This window comes from Bemisia tabaci, chromosome 4 (assembly GCF_918797505.1).
Source record: "Bemisia tabaci chromosome 4, PGI_BMITA_v3".
NCBI lineage: Eukaryota > Metazoa > Arthropoda > Insecta > Hemiptera > Aleyrodidae > Bemisia > Bemisia tabaci.
In genome coordinates, this window is record NC_092796.1 from 15,231,309 (window position 1) to 15,250,378 (window position 19,070).

At 42.7% G+C, this 19,070-nt stretch overlaps 1 protein-coding gene across 2 annotated transcripts; it reads left to right on the top strand.

Moving 5' to 3' along the window:
• The first annotated feature begins 250 nt into the window (after nt 1–250).
• On the top strand, nt 251–18,108 carry LOC109034412 (uncharacterized). 2 transcript variants are annotated; one of them, XM_072299416.1, is made up of 3 exons: nt 251–474; nt 14,399–14,933; nt 16,129–18,108. In XM_072299416.1, the coding sequence occupies exons 1-3, from the start codon at nt 420–422 to the stop codon at nt 16,379–16,381; spliced, it is 843 nt and encodes a 280-aa protein (XP_072155517.1). In that variant the 5' UTR covers nt 251–419; the 3' UTR covers nt 16,382–18,108. The 2 variants fall into 2 exon arrangements, with proteins under 2 accessions (XP_072155517.1, XP_018903081.2); XM_019047536.2 differs by lacking the exon at nt 251–474 and adding an exon at nt 3,755–4,234.
• The last annotated feature ends 962 nt before the right edge of the window (nt 18,109–19,070 follow it).

Genomic DNA, 19,070 nt, shown 5'->3' on the forward strand with positions numbered 1-19,070 from the left:
TATGCTACCGATGAGGTGCCGCTCAGATTCGGGAGAAAATTTAAAAAAGAGGCCCGAATACGTCTTTCTTGTCGTCGACTGTGTTGATACTCGTTCTTTCCTCTTTTCTCAGGTTCTTGCCTGATTCTTTTTTAGGATGGAGTTTTAGATCCACGTCTTAAGCTCGTGTAAACCGCAGCACTAATACGGTTCTTGTGGAAATAATGGTGCTCGGATGCGTGAAGTGGCTTTAATTTTTTTTGTTTTCTTTGATTTCAGAAGTCTGTCGGTCACTTCAATACGTTCAATTTTACAATTTTTACTCCGTACGATTAATAAACTTTGAACCGGAAAATAGCGTAAACTTGCGCTGTTATGGGAAAAGTGACTTGCTGGCCGAGTTATGGATCTTGGAGCCATAAAACATAGATCGTGGAGCCATGCTTATAGGTTCGCGACCAATGAAGTATGCCTCAGAAAGTCATAGTGTAGACGGTAAGTCACTTTGGTTAGAAATTATGGATCTTCGAGCCATTTTTTATGGGTCTCAGAGTCATACCTTTTTTTTGAGTGTGTGATACCCCCATGGGAAAGAAGAGACCCCATATTATTGTATACCATTTTATTTCACGAAAAATACGGAATGAAACGCGACAATATACCTGCTGCAACACCTGACGGTTCCTACGGCTGAAATTGCATGCGATTGGGTGAGAGATTCTTCTCCAGAGCAGTCGTGATCTTGCAAGTGGATAACACCGTTACTTTTCCATCTAAGTGCATGTAAAACAATCGATTTTAGGCGAAGCAGTCCGCTTCACTTAGAATCGGCACACTGTGTATTTTAATAGAGCATTAACAGTATTGCCAAGTTGCTTGAATCGCCACAGTCTCTAACTCTACAGCGAACTGAATTTACTGATTTCTACACATTAACAGCTCGACTTGGCAAGTACGCCTGACTCTTCAAGGAACACCTCAAAATCACATGTTGAAGGAGGATGTGGAGATGCTCTTTTGGTGTCGCCATGTGGTTGGTTTTAATCTTTCAAGTAGGATATATTTTTAATTTACTTTACAGTGTGTTTGACTGAACATGTGACATATTTTCAAGTTGGGATCCTTAATTTGCTCAAAGATTAACGCAGCTGTGCAGAGGTGTGGTCACTGGCCGGAGGTCTCGTGATGTATACATCTAGAGCCCCCCCCCCCCTTCCTCTCAGACTTACCCAAGGATTAGAAATTTTTCTCAGACCTAGATCAAGCCCTGCGGCTTTGTGATTTTTTGTACTCTCAGATCCATGTTCCCCTCCCCTCTTCCCCTCGATGACAATTTGAAAGGTTCCGAGCAGTGTCGTGGCGTGCTTTGCGATATATCGATTGTTATGCCGTTTAAAGTTTTAAACCTATGGAAAAGGATCGATAAACAGGGTGTTCGCAGCGAACACCTTAATAGTCGATTCTTTACCATAGGTTTAAATGACATAACAATCGATACATCGCAATTCACGCCACGCTACTGGTTCCGAGGAGGGAAGAGGAATATAGTATCGTCAAATCTGTCAAAATAAGGGTGCAAACGTTGTTCAGAGGAGGCTTCTCCGAGGGTGACTAGGGGAAAACTTCCAAAAATATCGAAAAATATCGAAAAATACCCCAAAATAGAGTATAAAACGCAGGTATCCTAAAAATCCCTTGTAAAGACTTCATAAAGTTTTTCTTTCATAGGGGATGGAACAATCTCCTCCCCCACAAAATTGTGCCCCTGTGAGTACATAGTTCAGTGATTTTGAGAGAAACAAAGAAACACGAGAAAAAGTGGATTGCTGATTTAACAATTAAATTGTCAACAGATATGTCCGACATGTTTCAAATGTACATTCTACAATAGGTAGTGGAAAGCTCATTCAACCACGAGGGTGGTTGAATTAGCATTTTATTATTGTAAAATCTACATTGAAACACGTCGGGACGCTTTTTTAAACTACAAAATTGTTAAATCAGCAATATTATTTTTTCCCGTGAGCATCACGGCAGCCTAGAAACTCTAGTTTCCGCTGACGAATAAATCCTACACTCTGGAAACAATCAAGTCACTTGACGCAAAGAAACAATAAATGAGATACTAAATAGGCCGCCTGATAACCCTCTCAAACCGTGTATTCTTATCGATTGAATTATTTATAAGGTCCTAGTTAAGAGGAGGCATTCATTTTTAATGCTGCGTTGTGATACTTTGTATTTGTTTACTCAATTGGTATGTCGTGAGTGACATAATTTTTTTATTTCTTTCCGCCTACCCCGACCTGCTCTCTCGATATCTGCCTACTAATGAATGGATATCTTTCATGCGAAACATTCGTGATCTTTCAGCGATATAATAATTTGATCGCCAAGGAAAAATGATTAATTTTGTCAATTAATGTTGATTGTTATTTCGTTTCGTTCGAAGGTGGAAGAGGGCTTTATTTACCATGGAAGTATGATTTTCGAATCAGCTTCTGCGTTCAATTAAAAAAAATAAATAAATAAAAACTGTTCACCGCTCTGATTTGCTCTTTGTGGCACAAAAGTACCAGTTCGTAATGCAACGCTGCACGTTCCACCTGAACCTAAACTAATACTGCTCAAAAGTTATTCTCTAGGTAAATTTTAATTAGATTAGATTAGATTTTTGTCTTCCAATATGGTGGGTCATTGACCGGTCATGGATGTTGGTTTCCGAATAGCAGCTATTTCATCCAACCAGAAATAGATGAACGGAACTTCTCGACCTCCGAGCAGCGGACTGATTGTTGAAATTGATAGACAAAACTATAGACAAGGAAGACAAAAAAGATGTGGAGGGATCCTATTAGTGGGGGCGGGTGGTTGCAAGACTAACTAACGGCAACTCACGAGGAACCCTTTAGTTATTCCATCATTTACCCCCTTATGTACCCCCATTATCATACCCCCCTTATTCTGTAAGAGCCACCCAAATTAGGCAAGAGGATCGCTCCATATATTATGTCCTCTTTGTCTATCGCTTTGTCCATCAATTTCAACAAGCAGCCCGCTGAAGACATCGTTTTTTATCCCATTTCTGATCCGAGATCCTATAAAAGGTTCGGTTCTGATTCCAAAACTCCGATACAGAGGGAAAGCTAATTTCGGTACCTCGGACACAAAATCTGCATCTATCTGGTAAATATTGAGTTTGCTCCCTAGACATTATCTCTCAAACAACTCGAGAGAAATTGCTCGACTTAAAACTTAGGTTCTTTTACCCGTAGATGGGGACGTGGGACATGTTATTTATTTACCTATTTTCCTTTTCTTTTTTCCCCTGATGATCCTCAAAAATCGTGTCCCAGTGAAACTTGACAGCAACGTCACTCTTTACGAGGAAACAAATGAATAGTGCCCCCTCCCCCCTTCACGGTTTGTCATTGAGAGGCCGGAATCATCGGCGAGTGACCTTCACAGCATGTGTACTAAAGGGAAGAAAGGTAGGAAAAGGGTGAGCGGTGGCGGCGGCGGCGGCGTCGGGGGGAGGGGCGTGCGAGTGGGGGCGGGTGAAGCGGAGGCGAAGGCGAAGGGAGGGTTGCAAAAGGCGCGCGAGGAGGGGAAGGTGAACGGATCTGCGGCTCGAAGGGATGTTGGCAAGATGCGGAATCGAGGAAGCGGCAGGCGGGATGGCAGAAAAGGGTAACTGGGTCGGCCGTCGGAGGGGGAGATGAGGTGGGGTGGCGTCGAGGGGTGCGACGCGATGTTGGCCGGAGCCGAGATGAGTCTGCTGCTCGCAGGAGGATAGCGGGAAGCGGGTCGGGCGACCGGGGTTGAGCGACGGGATAGCAGGAGGCCCAGGCCGACCAACCGTCAGATCGGATCAATTCGGACCCCGGTTGGGTTGTCGCTGCCGGCTGGGGGCTGGGGCTGGCCCGCTCGCCGCCGAGTCGGTAGTCGCCCTTCGAGTAGGGAGGAAGTTTGTCGTCAGGTCGGTCCCGCCGCTCCGCTTCCCCATTCCCAGTTTGTTGTCCGTTGCACGCTGCCCGCCTGCCTCCGGCCCGGCCGTTGCCTTGCCTTGAGTCTCCCCTCGTGTACAACCCTCGCGCCAGCCCGCACCGCTTCCCGCTTGCCATGGACAAAGAGAAACTCATCCGCGTGGTCCGCTCCAAGAAGCCACTCTGGGACCGCAGCAATAAATTCTTCCGAAACCGCGACCACACTAAGGAGCTATGGAAGGAAGTCGCCGAGGAAATGGACGAGCCTTGTGAGTATGAACTCCCCAACTTTCCCATCCAAATCCTTCCCAATCCTGGGCACCAACGAACCCTTCTCACGCCGAAAAGTAATCTCAATTAACGACAAAATACCGTGCGCAAAGCTCCTGAGATTCTTCTGTCATGGTTGCAAAAAGTTCCTGTTGCAAGAACTGAGCGTCTATCATCAACAAATTGCTGAGTGTTTCTATTAGAGATATTTTGTAACCGTAAAAATCTCACGAGCCTTCCAAATTGAGTTTTTTGCCACCAGTACTGTTCTTTTTTCGTACTTGAGAGGTTCTCCTGGGAGCCTTGGATTAGAGTCTCTGCATTGAAAAGAATTCGGTGCCAGTGAAAGAATATCATTCCTTTAGGACCCAAGAGATTCTTCTGTTCGTGACAAAATTTTGCCTGTTGTGACCAGAGTACTTTGATGTACTCACAACAGAAAAATTTTGTAACAAACAGAAGCATCTCTTGAGTCCTACAGGAATGATTTTCTTTCACTGGCACCGAATTCTTTTCAAAGCAGAGACTCTAATCCAGGACTCCCAGGAAATCCTCTCAAGTACGAAAAAAGAACAGTACTGGTAGCGAAAAACTCAAGTTTGGGAGGATCGTGAGACTTTTTCGGTCACAATATATCTCTATTGGAAGCACTGAGCAATTTTTTGAAGATCGATGCTCAGTGCTCACAACAGGAACTTTTTGTAACCGTGACAGAAGAACTCTAAGCTCACAAAAGAAATTTCATTAGTGGATTCAGCAAATTGGCAACATTGTCTTCACCCCATTTAAACCTATGGAAATGTATCGATTCTTGAAGGGGCCAGGTGCTCCGACAATAATCGATTATTTAACATAGGTTTAAATGGAGACAACCCGGTGTTGCCAAACTGTTGGCTCTGCCTCTGAAAACTTTCTGTGGCTGTAACAGATGACTCATGGTAGCCGAACAGCGGTGTATTCTGTTGCCAGCACAGGTTTTTTTGTTGCTTGGACATCCTGTTATCCTACAGTCTCAATGAAACACCTCCTACTAAAAATATTCGTCGCTGGTAACAGTAAACTCGGCAAGCAGTGCTGCCAAGACTTCTCTGTAGTAGTCAACAGAATGTTTCTGTTCCGAGTTTGGAGCCTGACGGGCTCACGAACAGGACTCAAAAAATATTCTGCAACTGAAACAGAAGCATCTTTGGAGCCCTACAGACAGATTTTCCTGTTGCCAGCACCGATTATGGATTGGCGTGATAGGGTTCAATGCATTTATATTGAGAAAAATCCTTCGTTGGATTATCCCATCGAGAGACCCACCCATGGAAATATCCTTCGCACCATTCGATAGATGTATCGATGAGTCTCTGATCGTAAGTCGAAGCAATAGCACGATGGAAGAGGCTCGCCGATAAATATGAACCAATAATATAAATAGCCAGTAATAATAACCAAAAATGCGTCAGTTGCACTGGTCAAAAAATCGTGTCCCCGTAACAGAATCGAATAGGTTACCAAAAAAATTGATATCAAATCATACTTTAGCGTAAAGTTTTAACGTCCAAAGATAAGGCGACGATGCCGGATTATGATGAAATTTACCGCGCTCGTGCTGCGGTATCCTCCGGTCATTTTTGGTATACAATTTGGCAACATTTGAAAGCTTAGGCGCCCAGTACTGCGGTGTTAAAGGCTTCAACACCGCGTTTCGATGAGACAGAATATTTTACCCTATAGAACACGAGGAAAAAGTCGAATTGCAAGTTGCAGTTCGCTCGCGAGCGAAGAAGTGATGCTGACATCCAAATCCGCGTTTGTTCTTGAAACCCTCTCGACCTCCGTCTGAAACTAGAAGACAGGATCATGAATGACATCCCCTTGCTTTGGATCCAGTGACAATATCGATGGCTACGAAATCACGTATCTCCGTTTGCGACGTTGCAGATTTTCAGTCATACTTAATTTTTTTCTCTGCAAAACTGGTCAGAGTTTTTTCTTTAAAACTTCCTTGAAATTTCTTTTCTACCAGAAGAATGTTCTGTAAAAATATCAAGCTATGAAGCTAGTTTGTCACTCTTCGAGAAAATATAATCGGGGCGGTTATTTTGAAACACTGAAATGGAGATACGTGGTTTCGCACTTTGACCATCGACATGTTTCTCCGCACCAGCAATCTTAGCAATATTGTTTGATGAGGTAAAAGTTAAGCTAAAATCTAAACGCTATTTTTCACTGAATGATACGAATGTGGAGGTGAGCACTTTGATCGGTGATTTTTTGCATATTGGGTTAGGTTTTCCAAACAAATTGCTCATACTTTTATCTCGATTACATTTTGCGAAAATAAACCACTATCTCTAGCTCCTCCATAAAAGCGATTTCCTACGTCGGGATACCAATGGCACATATGTTGTTTCTAAAATGAGCCAGAAATAGTGGTTCCTTATTGCAAAATGTGGTCCATTTGGTCATCAGTCATTATCAGTCATTATCAGTAGCTCTGAGTTTCAAGTTCTGAGCTAGCAATGCAGGATCTCTAATATATACTGTCGTTGTTTGAATGCAATTCCATAAGACGGAAGATCCCATATTGTGACGATTGCAACCAGCGGGCCGATTATTGAAATTTTAAACTAGCCAGATAAGACATCGAATTGCGATATATTGCATGGTTAAGATAGGGCTATGTTTTGTCGTATCGGGCTGACATCTTCTAAACTATAAGCTCCGAGACCTCCTAATTTTGCGTAACTGGTAACGCTTAGTTCCAGCCTTCTACCGGGCCGATTTTTATGATTTTTGCGGCAATCGACGGGCAATTGTCTCTAGATTAGCCAACTCTTTTCAGATTTTCAAAATATGAACCAGGTTTTTTTATATTACGTGGTAAAGTTGCGAATTCTCCCATTTAAACAATGTAAATTTATACTTTTTGTCATAGTTCGTTTGAGCGTTCTACCGGACCGATTTCCATGATTTTTGCGTAGATCGTCAGGTAATTGGCCCTAGATGAGCCCGCTCTAATTAGATTTTGGAAATAGGACCCAGGTTTTTTTAAAATCACGTTAAAAAAGTGAGTAAATTTACAGAATGCTCCGGGACTGCTACCGCTATGCGCGGGAGGATGCGCAGTGGTCGAAGAGGTTGCGCAGTGGATGTGTAGCCTGCGCATCAGCTCTATACTTATCTATACAAGATTCTCGCTCATTATCTCAAGACGAGCAGTGGCCGAGTCATCTAAGACGTCGGATACGTCCACTATGATCATGGTGTGGGTTCGATTCCCGACTCCTGACTATCTCAATCACTACCTGAGTACCATTATTCGTTGTTTTACTGCAATATTACATCAAGCAGTCATTCCTAAACGCGTCTTTTGACTTCAAAAAAAAAATTGTTTTTCTTTATTCATCAAAACCAAAAATTATTTCATTCTAAAAGTAAAGTATAACCTCATATCGTAATTTCTTAGGGGGAAAATAAACTAACACTGATAGAAGGGTAAAAATAGGGCCGCGAAGCGGCCCATTGATGGCGCGGAGCGCCCTCAGGGGGTTGGGCCGCGTAGCGGCCAGGGGGCGTAGCCCCCTAGTAGTTTCAATAATCGGGCCGCAGTAAGGTATAGGTCTCCTCTGATAATAATCATATCACTGGCCGATCAAATTCCGATCAGCCATCGGAATTCGTCAGACGCGAATCGAGTTTTTCCATCCATTTTCCCACTCGCACCAAGCCTCCCGCTTTCGTGATTGGGGATGTTCGTGTCCTTGCGTCATGTGCCTGCTCGCCATCGGCAGCGAACGAGGGCGCATGCGTGCGTGAGACGGCGCATCTGCGCGTAATTTGAAAACACGGCGTTTCGACCCACTTTCCAGAGGCAGGGAGCAGGAACAGATGAGTCACGCTGCTCCTTCCAGAATCCAAGATTCGTCTTGTCTCTCTCGACTTGGAACCGACCTACCTCTGAGCGGAAATCTATGACCTTCATGCCTTGAACCACCCCCCCCCCCCCCATTCGTGCCGATACGGTTGTTCACGTATTGTTCATAAGTTTCATGACCGCTATTGAACCTATCTTTATCAATCTACAGCACTTACGAAAAATTTCGGTCACTAGATGACTCCGCCCCCTGGTTGCTGCCCAGCCCGCGACCTTTGTAGATTCCTGTCATTTCTAGCCTAATGAGAATTATCGAGTGCAGGGTGTCTACAAGTGCGGAATTTCCGGAAAGTCCGGAAATAGTACTGATTTTTTAAGGGCGGTCCGGAAGTACTGAAAAAGTGCGAAAATTCCGCAAGAAGTCCGGAATTTTGTTTAAATTTTAGTCACTTTTGTCGCAATTTCAAATTTTTGAAATTTTTCAAATTTCGTCAAATGGAGGTACTGAAAAAGTACGGAATTTTTGATCGGAGGAGGTACTGAATTTCTTAAGAATGTACTGTAAAATTACTTATTTTTGACCAGCCTGTTAAAGTAGACACCCTGAAGAGAGTTTAAGGAACACATAATTTAGCAAAAAATTGATAATACAATGAGAAGAGGATTGAACAATTTCATTGTATTTTCCAATAAGGAACGAATATTTTAGGCTCTTGTTTTATTCTAGTGAAACGAAATAAATACTACCCCAGTCTTTTTCTTCGTCAAAAAAATAATTTAGGTACCCCGAATTTCTGTTTAAAATTATTTTCGTCTTGTTTTATTATCCCTTTCAGAATTGGATTTGCCCAAGAATATGCCGTATAACTGCCTCTAGGCTCCTCAGTTAACAGAGAAAATACATTACAAACAAAATAACGCGATTTGATTCGACTGAAATGTCTTTCCGAAAGATGAACTCGGCATTTGAATAATGCGCGGAGCGTAAATCAACGAAAGATTTCGAAGTTGGGTTCCAGCCCAACATGCAACTATTTTAACTCCGTGGTGGGCCGGGTTGCATACGCTCGATTTTGCGGGCGGAATCTGAGTTCTGCTCACGGCTTTCGCGACAGGGTACAGATGCAAATGATGCAATCAGTGTTTCCCACGAGCAAGACTTCTATTTCGGTCAACTATTTGCACTCTCCTATCGCACGGATTTAGGACGCGATTCTAAAAAACTGAGATTCTTTTCGGCAGACGAACTCAGCATTTAAATAATGCACTGATCGTAGAATAATGAAAGAATATACGAAGTTGGGTTTGGACCAAACATGTACCTCTTTTATTTCCGCGGTGGACCGGGTTGCATACGCTCGAGGAAAACACCGCCGTATACTTAGGAAGAACGACGTATAAACATTCGAGAGTTGCCAAATTTCCTTCGATAAAATGTTAATTTTTGAGGAAAGTTAAGAATATTTTTCCTTGAAATTTTCAGAAACTTTAAGTGAAATTGCGAGCATAATTATCTGAAAAATTGGAAAGAAAATATTCATAAGTTTACCAGGAAATTCGTGTTTTATTAAAGAAAATTCGGCAATGCCTGGAGGTTCATACGGCGTTTTTCCTTACCACGGCAGAACACTGGTCGCAACTGTACCCTATTGCGAGCGAGCGTAGCTCGCGGGCCGATCTCACATTTCGCCCGCGAAATCTAGCGTATGCAACCCGGCCCACCGCGGAGTTCAAATAGTTGTATGTTGGGTTCGAACCCAACTCCGTCCATTCTTCCACTGTTTTTCGCGTTGTTTTGAGTTGAAGCAGCGTTCCATGACTGCGTCACGTCGCGTTTCAGGGAGGAGGGAATAAAATAAGGCGGGAACTATGCGTCACGTATAACAAGTGCGCTCCATAACCATTTGGTTCAAGTAACCGTGTCCTCACATCATTCAATCGAATACCTTCTTAATAGTTCGTTTCATCTAACTCTTTTTCCGTACTTCGGTTCAGCATCTAACTCTTTTTCCGTACTTCGGTTCAGCATCTAACTCTTTTTCCGTACTTCGGTTCAGCGGTCCGATTATTGAAATTGATAGACAAAGCTATAGGCAAAGAAGACAAAATAGTTATGGATAGAACCTATTGGTGGAGGCGGATGGTTGCAATGGACCAAAGACGTAGGTAATAGTATAACTAGCGGCATCCCACGAGAGACCGACAGTTAGTCCATCATTTACCCCCTTAGTCTATAAGAATCCAAATCACCCATTTCAACCAATCGCAGTGTTCGAAACTCACAGGCGCCAACGCGCCAAATGCGCCTAAAAAATCGGCCATAGCGCCTAAAAAATGAAGGCTCTGCGCCAATATGGCCCCTAAAAATTGCCCCCTAAAAATCCGAATTTTCAAATTAGGTGATTATTTGAAATTTTCAGCACTACCAGTGAGACTTTTTCTATTCTTCGCGATTTCATTCTTAGTGCTTTTGTCTTCCCTAAGTTACAGCTTCTTACTAGATCTGTTACGAAAACATCTTGCGTCTAACTTTACACTAAATGCGCCGTAATATATTGGCAAAAAGTCAATTTGGCCCCCAAAAAATCTTCAATGGCGCCTAAAAATCGGGCTTAATGCGCCACATGGCTCCTATAACTCAAAGGTGAATTTCGAACACTGACCAATAGGATCGCTTTATTCTCCCTATGTATTCTTTGTCTATAGCTTTGTCTATAAATTTCAAAAATCAGTCCGCAGGTGTATTAGCCGAAGAAAAAAAGCAAAATTTCTTGATTCAGAAAGCAAAACATAGTTTAATGTGTGAAGCCAACAACAGGGCGCACCAACCCAAATCTCCTGTGTGTGAGTCTGGGTACTTGATATACACTCAATTTTAACGTCTCCCTTCCTGTGTCTCCATCTCATCTCCTGTCTCTTGCCATTAGAGCCGTGCGCCGCCCTCCTGGACTCCCTCTCACGTTTGAAGAACTCCCTTTGATATCTTGCATTTGCAGCTGTTGAAGTTTACTAACCTTCCTGTGTCTGGTCGAGTCTGTGATGGGGGAAGCGCCTGCATACGGGCCATGTGTACTCACACTCACACAGAGGACTATTTACATCCTTTCTTTTTCTCTCACCTTCCACACTTACTCTGCCGTCCAGAGGAAGAACGCCGTATGTGCCAGCAGGCGTTGCCAAATTGCCTTTGACATATCACGAATTTTCAGGAAAATTTGTCAATGTCTCTCTTTCAATTTTTCGGACGATTTGGCTCGTACTTACTTTAATATAAAAAGTCTGAAAATTTGAAGAACAAATGAAGAGCATAGAGGACAAGGCGTATAAGTGCAGTTTTTGCTATTTTGAGAAACGTGTTAGAAGTTTCGAAATCACAGGGATCCTTATGAGGGAACGAAAGTTCAGAACGACTTTTTGTTGCTGTAAAATTGGAATTTGGGAGCGAATTTCTCAAAGGATATATATTAAGACTAGTTTTACTTGAAATCATAAACGTCTCAATTTGTTTTAAAAAACTGCACTTATGCGCCTTGTCCTCCAAGCCTCTTAAATATTCATATCTTGCTTCAAAAATAAGTATTTTCCGAGAGGAAATTTGGTAACATTCGAATACTCATACGGCGTTTTTACGTAGCACGGCAGTACTCTAGATTGTTTTAGTGCCAACGACTCTCGGATGCATCAAGTACATAACTGGTGATCGTTAGATAAGACAGTCTCATTATCAACAAGGGAAACGCTTTAAAACTAACTTCGAATGCCGAGTTCTTAAAAGGCCCGTTCATACATAACATCGTGCATCACAGGAGAAAGGAAGTAAGACACAAGCCCTGTTACGAAGAGGAAAGGGTCTATGGCAATGCGTGACGTCTAACGTCACGAAGAAAATGTGTTGTAGTCCTGGTGAAAACGTTACCGGATCTATGAAAAGGGACCATAACTCCCGGAGGCAAAGTTTCCTTCGCTTTTTTCCAAAATATTAGGAAGGTTTCTCTGCAGCCCACATAATACTTTTCGTCTCGAGGCTTCAGGGCTCGTATTTCCTTCAGGTCTAGAGCTTTCAGGGTTAAATTCATGCGAAAATTTCAAGATTTTCTTCCTTCGGGCATTTTTAAAAAGTGATCCAGCCCTAAATATCAACATGAAATACCGATTTTTTAAATGAAGGAGACTATCCATTCCACCATAGCCCGCGTGATGGGCTCAAATGAGAGCACACTTTGGAGTAATGAGTCTGTGGTTCATCAGCTTTCGGCAACTTGGCTGATTTGAGTCGCATGCATGCACATTGCACACTGCACAGCGTCAAAATTGGACTTCATTTTGCAATTAGGAATTACAACTTCTGGCTCAATTTAGAAACAACGTATGTATAATTAGTGGCCCTATGAACATAAGTGTTTTTACCGATGAGTCAGAAATTATAGTTCCTAATTGCAAAATGTTCTTCAATTACGCCCGCTCCTCTTAAGGAAACAGTTCACTATTGTCGACCTATATAACAACTTCTCCTAACTTCACGATGATTATCCTTCAAAACTTATTTATTGCCATCCACGTCTTTTACCCAGGGCTTTTTCTTCCATCATTTAAAGTAGATGAAATATGTATTTCGAGACCTCCAAGAGCCACGTTCGTGATTTTTTACGCTGATTTTTACAGTTTTGCACAGTTTCTGCTACAGCACAATTTGTCAAGTGCACCTGTGAACTCTCCATGATTACCAAACGTTTATAAATTTTTCGCTGTTTGAATGTTTGCCAGAAATGGACGAAAGCTTTAAACATTCGGTACAATTTCAAATTATTGGGGGGGGGGGGGGGACTTTGATACAATTTGACAAATTGATACAGCCAGCCAGAGTTCAACGAAAATCCGATCATATCCTTATCGCGATATTGCCAACTTGTGCAATAATAGAGGCGGTGCAAAACAGTGCCTTCAATTGGTGAGCTGCAGGGATTTCGGCGCGTTCGACTCGGCAACGGTCGCCCGGTCGTTGGCTGAGATTGCGAGGAAAATCATGGACCGTAAATCATACTGCCGTGCTAAGGCAGAACGTCGTAGGAACCTTCAGGCGTTGCCAAATTACCTTCGGTAAATCACGAATTTTCGGGAAAATTTGTAAACATTTTTCATTCAATTTTGCAGATAATTTTGTTTGCAATTTTACCCGAAGTTCTTGAAAATTTATCGGAAAAACATTCGTGACTACCCTCGAAAATAAACATTTTATCGAAGGAAATTTGGCAGCTCTCGAATGTTCGTACGACGTTTTTCCTCAGCACGGCGGCATAGCTTCGGTGGCCTGCCCGAGTCTGGAAGATCTACGACGATTCACGAGAAGTTGGCGAGGTATAAAATCTTTATTGATTCATTCAACGCGGCCATGGCGCGGCGCGGCGGCGCATGTCGTCTGGCTCCGGATTCCGGCCCCGGGGACTCGGGAAGGTATCGTCCGTTGCGCCCTGTTGCCGAGCTGGGCCATCGGAACGTACCATCCCCTCGACCTGTCGCGATTCCAGCAAGTTGGCAACCCTGGACTTCCCCAACAATCGAATCCATCGAGGCATGCCTTACTTGGAATCGATTGTATATGATGGAGTTAAATGGAGAGGAAACGGCGTTGCTAAGTTGTGAGGATAAGGCCACTTTCCTGATCTCCTCGACCAGGGATCGAATGACGAAACGGAAAGTTAATACCAGACTGGCATAGTGCGGTTTTTCTGGTTCCCCATCACTGAGCTTTGGGAATCCACCAGCCCCCATGAGCTGCCCCGAGCTCTGAACCAGGAATATGGAGCCATGGCGGATCAGGCTAGGAGGGCACGATTTACATTTTTTTTAGTGCGTTACAAGGGGAAGGGGGGGGGGTGGGGGGGACGAGCCCAGCGTTACGTACAAATACGAGCCGGAGGAAAAAAAGTCTATGAAAAAAACGCGCAAAAAATTGAAAATCCCGCCCCTCGATGTTGTCGTTTTCTTGATTTTTTAACTTGGGGGTGAGGGTGGGAGGCCAGACCAGCGTTACTTAATTCAAAAGGGAGATGTAGGGCTGCGTTACGGGTGCGTAACAAAGGGGGAGAGGAAGGGTAAAAAATCGGAAAAAGTGTGTTACGTTATAGGTAATACGTGAACGGTCCCGGAGGGTCTCCCTTTGTCTCTTCCTCCATTAAATGATGTGTCTATGCTCTTTCTGTCAAGGTATTCTTGTTTCAACTACTCAATATTTCTTCTCTTGACGCCTCGAAAACAAGTTTTCCAGCACATAACTGATCATATGATTTGGGTGTTCCAGGTGACGTGGTGAAGAAGAAATGGACGGGCCTCCGCGACGTGTTCCGGCGAGAGTGGAAGCACATCTACGCGGCCCGCGTGAGCAGCGGCGACGGAACGGTGAGCTTGCACAAGAAGAGCACGTGGCCATACCTGGAGAACATGCTCTTCCTGGCGCCACAGATGGTCTTCCACGAGCCGGTCGAGAACCAGGAGATCAAAGAGGAACTCGACGATTCCATGGGCTCCTACCCAGATGAGCTACCGTTCGAGGCCCAGTTCGAGGAGGGTTCCTACGAGTCCCTCAAGATCGACGAGCCTGCCAAGCCGCAGGGCGGCCCCGTCCCGATCATGGCCGCTGGCACTGCCACCGCCGCTTCCGGAGCCTCCGCCTCAACCCAGGCCCCGCCGGAGGTCCAGAAAAGCCCCGCCGATCTCCACAGGATCCTCGAGGAAGCTCGCGATGCCGGCCTTCCCGTCGCCATCTCCAGATCTCCTTTCAAGCGACCGCCGTTCGCTGATGCCTACTGCGTCGAGGTTGAGGAGAAAAGAGCCAGGTGAGAGGATTCATCTCCTTTTTTCATGGTCATAGGTGAAAGCACGTGGCTAGATGTGCAATTCTCAAATTGCATCACACACACCAGTATTTTCTTCCTCTACCTCCTCACCTTCTTCCTCCTCCTCCTCTCCATCCTCTTCTTCTTCCTCTTCCACTTCTTCCTTTTTTTCATCCTCTTCCTCTGCCCCTTGATCCTTCTCTTTTTCTTTTTCTTCAGCTCTTTCTTTGCCTCCTTCTTCCCTTTATTCTTCTTTTCTTCCCCCTCTTTTTTCTCCTCTTCTTTTTCTTTCTTATTCCTCCGGGGAGGGATAGCTTGACCGCAACTTCCGGGGGGGGGGGGGGGTGTGTGTGTGTGTGTGTGTATGTGGGGAGTGCCTCGTTCTGGAGGTACTTCACCGAGCGTAGAGCAGAGATTTTAGCTCATTGGCAGTTTGCCTTCAGTTTCCTGTGTAGGCAACATGGTCTCTCACATGGCCGAATAGTGGTATCACTCGCGGGTGTCATGATTGCTCGGGGGAAAAATACAGGAATATATTTCACGGAGTGCGAAGCGGTGGCCTTAGATTCGCCTTCAGTTTCTCGTGTAGGCAACATGATCTCTGACGTGGCCGAATAGTTATCGCCCTTAGAAGTCACAATTTATCGAAGAAGAAAGCGGGATTTGAAAAATTGATGTATCAGACAAGCCCCTGACAACCATATAACTCATTTTCCGATGAGGATATGATAAAATACCTTTCATCGAAACTTACAATTGGACTGCATTTTGCAATTTGGACCTATAAATTCTGGCTCATCTGAAAAAACACTTATATGCATAGGGAAACTAATGGCACTTACGTTGTTTTTAAACCGGGCCGGAATTTATAGGTCCAAATTGCAAAATGCAGTCCAATTAGTCATGAGAGGGCACGCGATGGCTTAAATTCTGTTCTGATTTTCCTTCACTGTATTTTTGTTAACATGTAAAACATTTCTACCCTTGATTTCGATTACTCGATTATTTCGATTTTGACGTATTTTGATCGATAACGTCAAGCAACACATTTTAGGAAAATAACGTGGAAAGCACTAATCGACCGAACTCAAATTTTAAAGCGTTTTTGTTGGCTTTTTTTTTTCTTTTTAAAAATAATATATATAAACTTCGCGTAGAAGATATTGTTGTCTAATGCTGTGTATTTTCTGTGCAGGTACCTGGAGAGCAGCGACAGCGACCAACAGTTTCTAATGAGCTTACTGCCATTCCTGAAAGCAATTCCCGGGAATCGGAAGATGAGCGTTCGCATGAGACTTCAGCAGGTTTTCCTAGAGGAGGAAGAGCGCGCCAGTCAAAACCATCCCCCGGTGACAACCCTGGAACATCGAAAAAGTGCCACCACCACATCAGTCCCGTCCTCCACTTGGGTCTCATCCAATAGCGTCAGCTCACCCACTGTCGACTAGAGTGGAATTTCTCGACAAATTTTCACTGCCTATGCTCAATTTTTATTGCTCAGTTAATTTCCACCCCATAATTTGAATCAGGAGTTTACGTCCTGAACAGAGAGGGGTGGTTTGTCAATCCGGTTTTGTGTTAATCATGGAGAGTAACTGTGAGGATGGATCAGAGAGTAGGTACATCTGTAAATCTCTGAATGGCAAGAGGCGTGTGTTATTCTTTATTCTCTCCCTCGTCTTAGAGCAGTTTTTTTAAGTAAGAAAACCGAGAGACCCTCCTCGAGAAAGGGTCTATTCCTACCTTAAGGTTCTATCATCTCACTTGGGAATATATCAAGTACAGATAGAAGGTGAGCCCCAACTTTGTCTCTCCGAGTTGTGTTGAATTTATAGTTTAATTCCTATAAAACCCTCCTCAGAAAAAAGCCCGCGATTTGTGTATCATTCAAATAAATAATGAAAATAAGGGTAAAATTAGGAAAGTCAAAATTTTCTCTCTTTTGAAAAATAAGACCTCTGGTTACCTTATGTAAGCTCTGTCGTATTACCGTGTTGTTAGGAAGTAAACTTAGTTACCTTTGTGTTTTAGTTTTAAACAAGTCATATTTTTGAGTACCCACACAAAAACCGTTAATTACCTACCCCATACCTACCCTACCCTTTGAAAACCTGACAATTTTAGCGTGTAGCCATGCAAAAGTGATGTTGATATGATTTTTCATTAACTAAACATCGGGAAAAAAACCTTTACCCATTATTCCACTTATTTTCAATACTTTTCTTGATCTCCTTTAAATACTTTTAGTTTTTAATTTGAATAACCTCTTGATTGTATTCTTATTTGTCGGGTGTATCTTACAAACTTGTATGGTAAAGATACAGCAAGTACCTATTGCGAAAGTCTAAAGTACAATAAATCATTACCTATTTTTAGGCGTTTCAGCCGTTTCCATTTTGAATTTGACAAAATCTTTATTTTTCGATTGTAAAATTCTGACGAGATACTATAATTTTTAATGAAAAGGAAACTTTATTTTCAAGTTCCCTCTCCTTGTTCACATGAGTGAAAACTCCATTGTACCATACCCGCCGATGGGTTTTTACTTTATTTTTATACTTCTTTTCTATGTATCTATCATATTTTTTCATGACCTTTTCAGATGCTCATGGATAAAAAACACATTCTTCTCAGAGCCTCACAAATATAGTATGTCAATAAGTAACCTTATCATGAGTCATGCAGTTCTGACTCTCATATCTCACATTAAATGTCTCTTTTACGATACATACTTTACCATTCGCCCTTCTCCTTTCACTCGAATACAGCGTCATTCTTCTGGCAAGATATTAACCTAGTCAATCACTAGTATGATCGTTTTCAATTACAAGAATGTAGCATTGCAGTTAGAAGCGTAAGATCTTCAGAGTCATCAAATGAGCTCAGTTTAAGTGAGGCTCCTTAAATTTTAACTGCAGGAAAAGAAAATGGGAAAGAAAAATTTAGCTACCCATTGCACCTACGATCTCGAACAGCGAAATAACAGACGCTAATCAAACCTTTTACACTGTCAAGAAAGAAAGCAATTCCCTCTGTGCGCATCTGAAAGCTTTTGTTTTTTATGTGTTTGTAAATGTAAGAAAATCATGGTGTAAATACTTAATATTTTTTAGACTTTGATCTCGATTTTTGTGGTAAGTTGAAGTACCGATGAATAAACTTGTTATTATCTCAATTGATTCCTCTTATTTCAACGATTCGTATACCATTTTTATTGTGGATTTCTAGAATGGTAGAGAGTTTCAATTTATTCCATTCTATTAATAAACCTCTAGTCAGGGTACAAATTCAAATCTCACAAGATGTTTGCTCTTGAAAGGTGCATGTAGACATCTGGAAACTCAATGGAAGCAAAACTAATACCAGTCGGAGGTTCTATCTGCTAGGTATTTCGCCTTCAGTATTCGAGGTAGGCTAGAATACATCCTCCAAGCTGCAATAGTTACATATTCGAGTGGTATGGTAGGAGTAATTATATTTGAGGGTTTTTGAGGAGAAGGCGCATATGTGCAGTTTTTGCTATTTCGAGAAAAACGTGTTCCAAGTTTTTAAATTATATGAAGCCTTTATGATGTAAAGAAAGTTCAAACTCACATTTTGATGCTTAAAAATTGGATTTCACCAATGAATTTTTCACACAATGTATTCCAAGCCTAAAAGTTGAAATCACTAGTATCTCATTTTTTACGAAAACTGCTTTTATGCGCATTGTCCTCCAATCCCTTCATTTGTTACAATATATTCATAGGACAAGAAGGGGGACACTAAAATTGGGGCCCGAATACTGTAATTCAAATGCACTTCGTAGAGGATGTATGTCCACTGGTTATCTGAAAGTGGCAATTAACATAAAAAATGTCCAATCTATTCGAGGATATTAAACTCACGTCATAGAGTCATACTTTAAAATGACAGTTTAGATGCGGGGCTTGTTTTTCTGCTCAAGTCCATTGATCTCATAATGAACATATAGGTAACCGTCCACGAGGAAAGGGACTTGCATAAACGGTCAAGCTTTTCAGTTAGACGATTTAAGTGTTAAGTTGGATCGATAAGAGGAAAGGATTAAGATGATTTGTGGACCGACCGGCTCCGCTCCTACTCCGTGGCTGGTCAACTGAACAATTTCAAATTTTC

What these genes read in the sequence shown, in the direction of transcription:
- LOC109034412 (XM_019047536.2), top strand. Translation starts at nt 4,102, where the DNA reads ATGGACAAAGAGAAACTCATCCGCGTGGTCCGCTCCAAGAAGCCACTC. An exon ending in CGAGGAAATGGACGAGCCTT is followed by an intron (nt 4,235 to 14,398) that starts GTGAGTATGAAC and finishes TGGGTGTTCCAG; the next exon opens with GTGACGTGGTGAAGAAGAAA. An exon ending in GTTGAGGAGAAAAGAGCCAG is followed by an intron (nt 14,934 to 16,128) that starts GTGAGAGGATTC and finishes TTTTCTGTGCAG; the next exon opens with GTACCTGGAGAGCAGCGACA.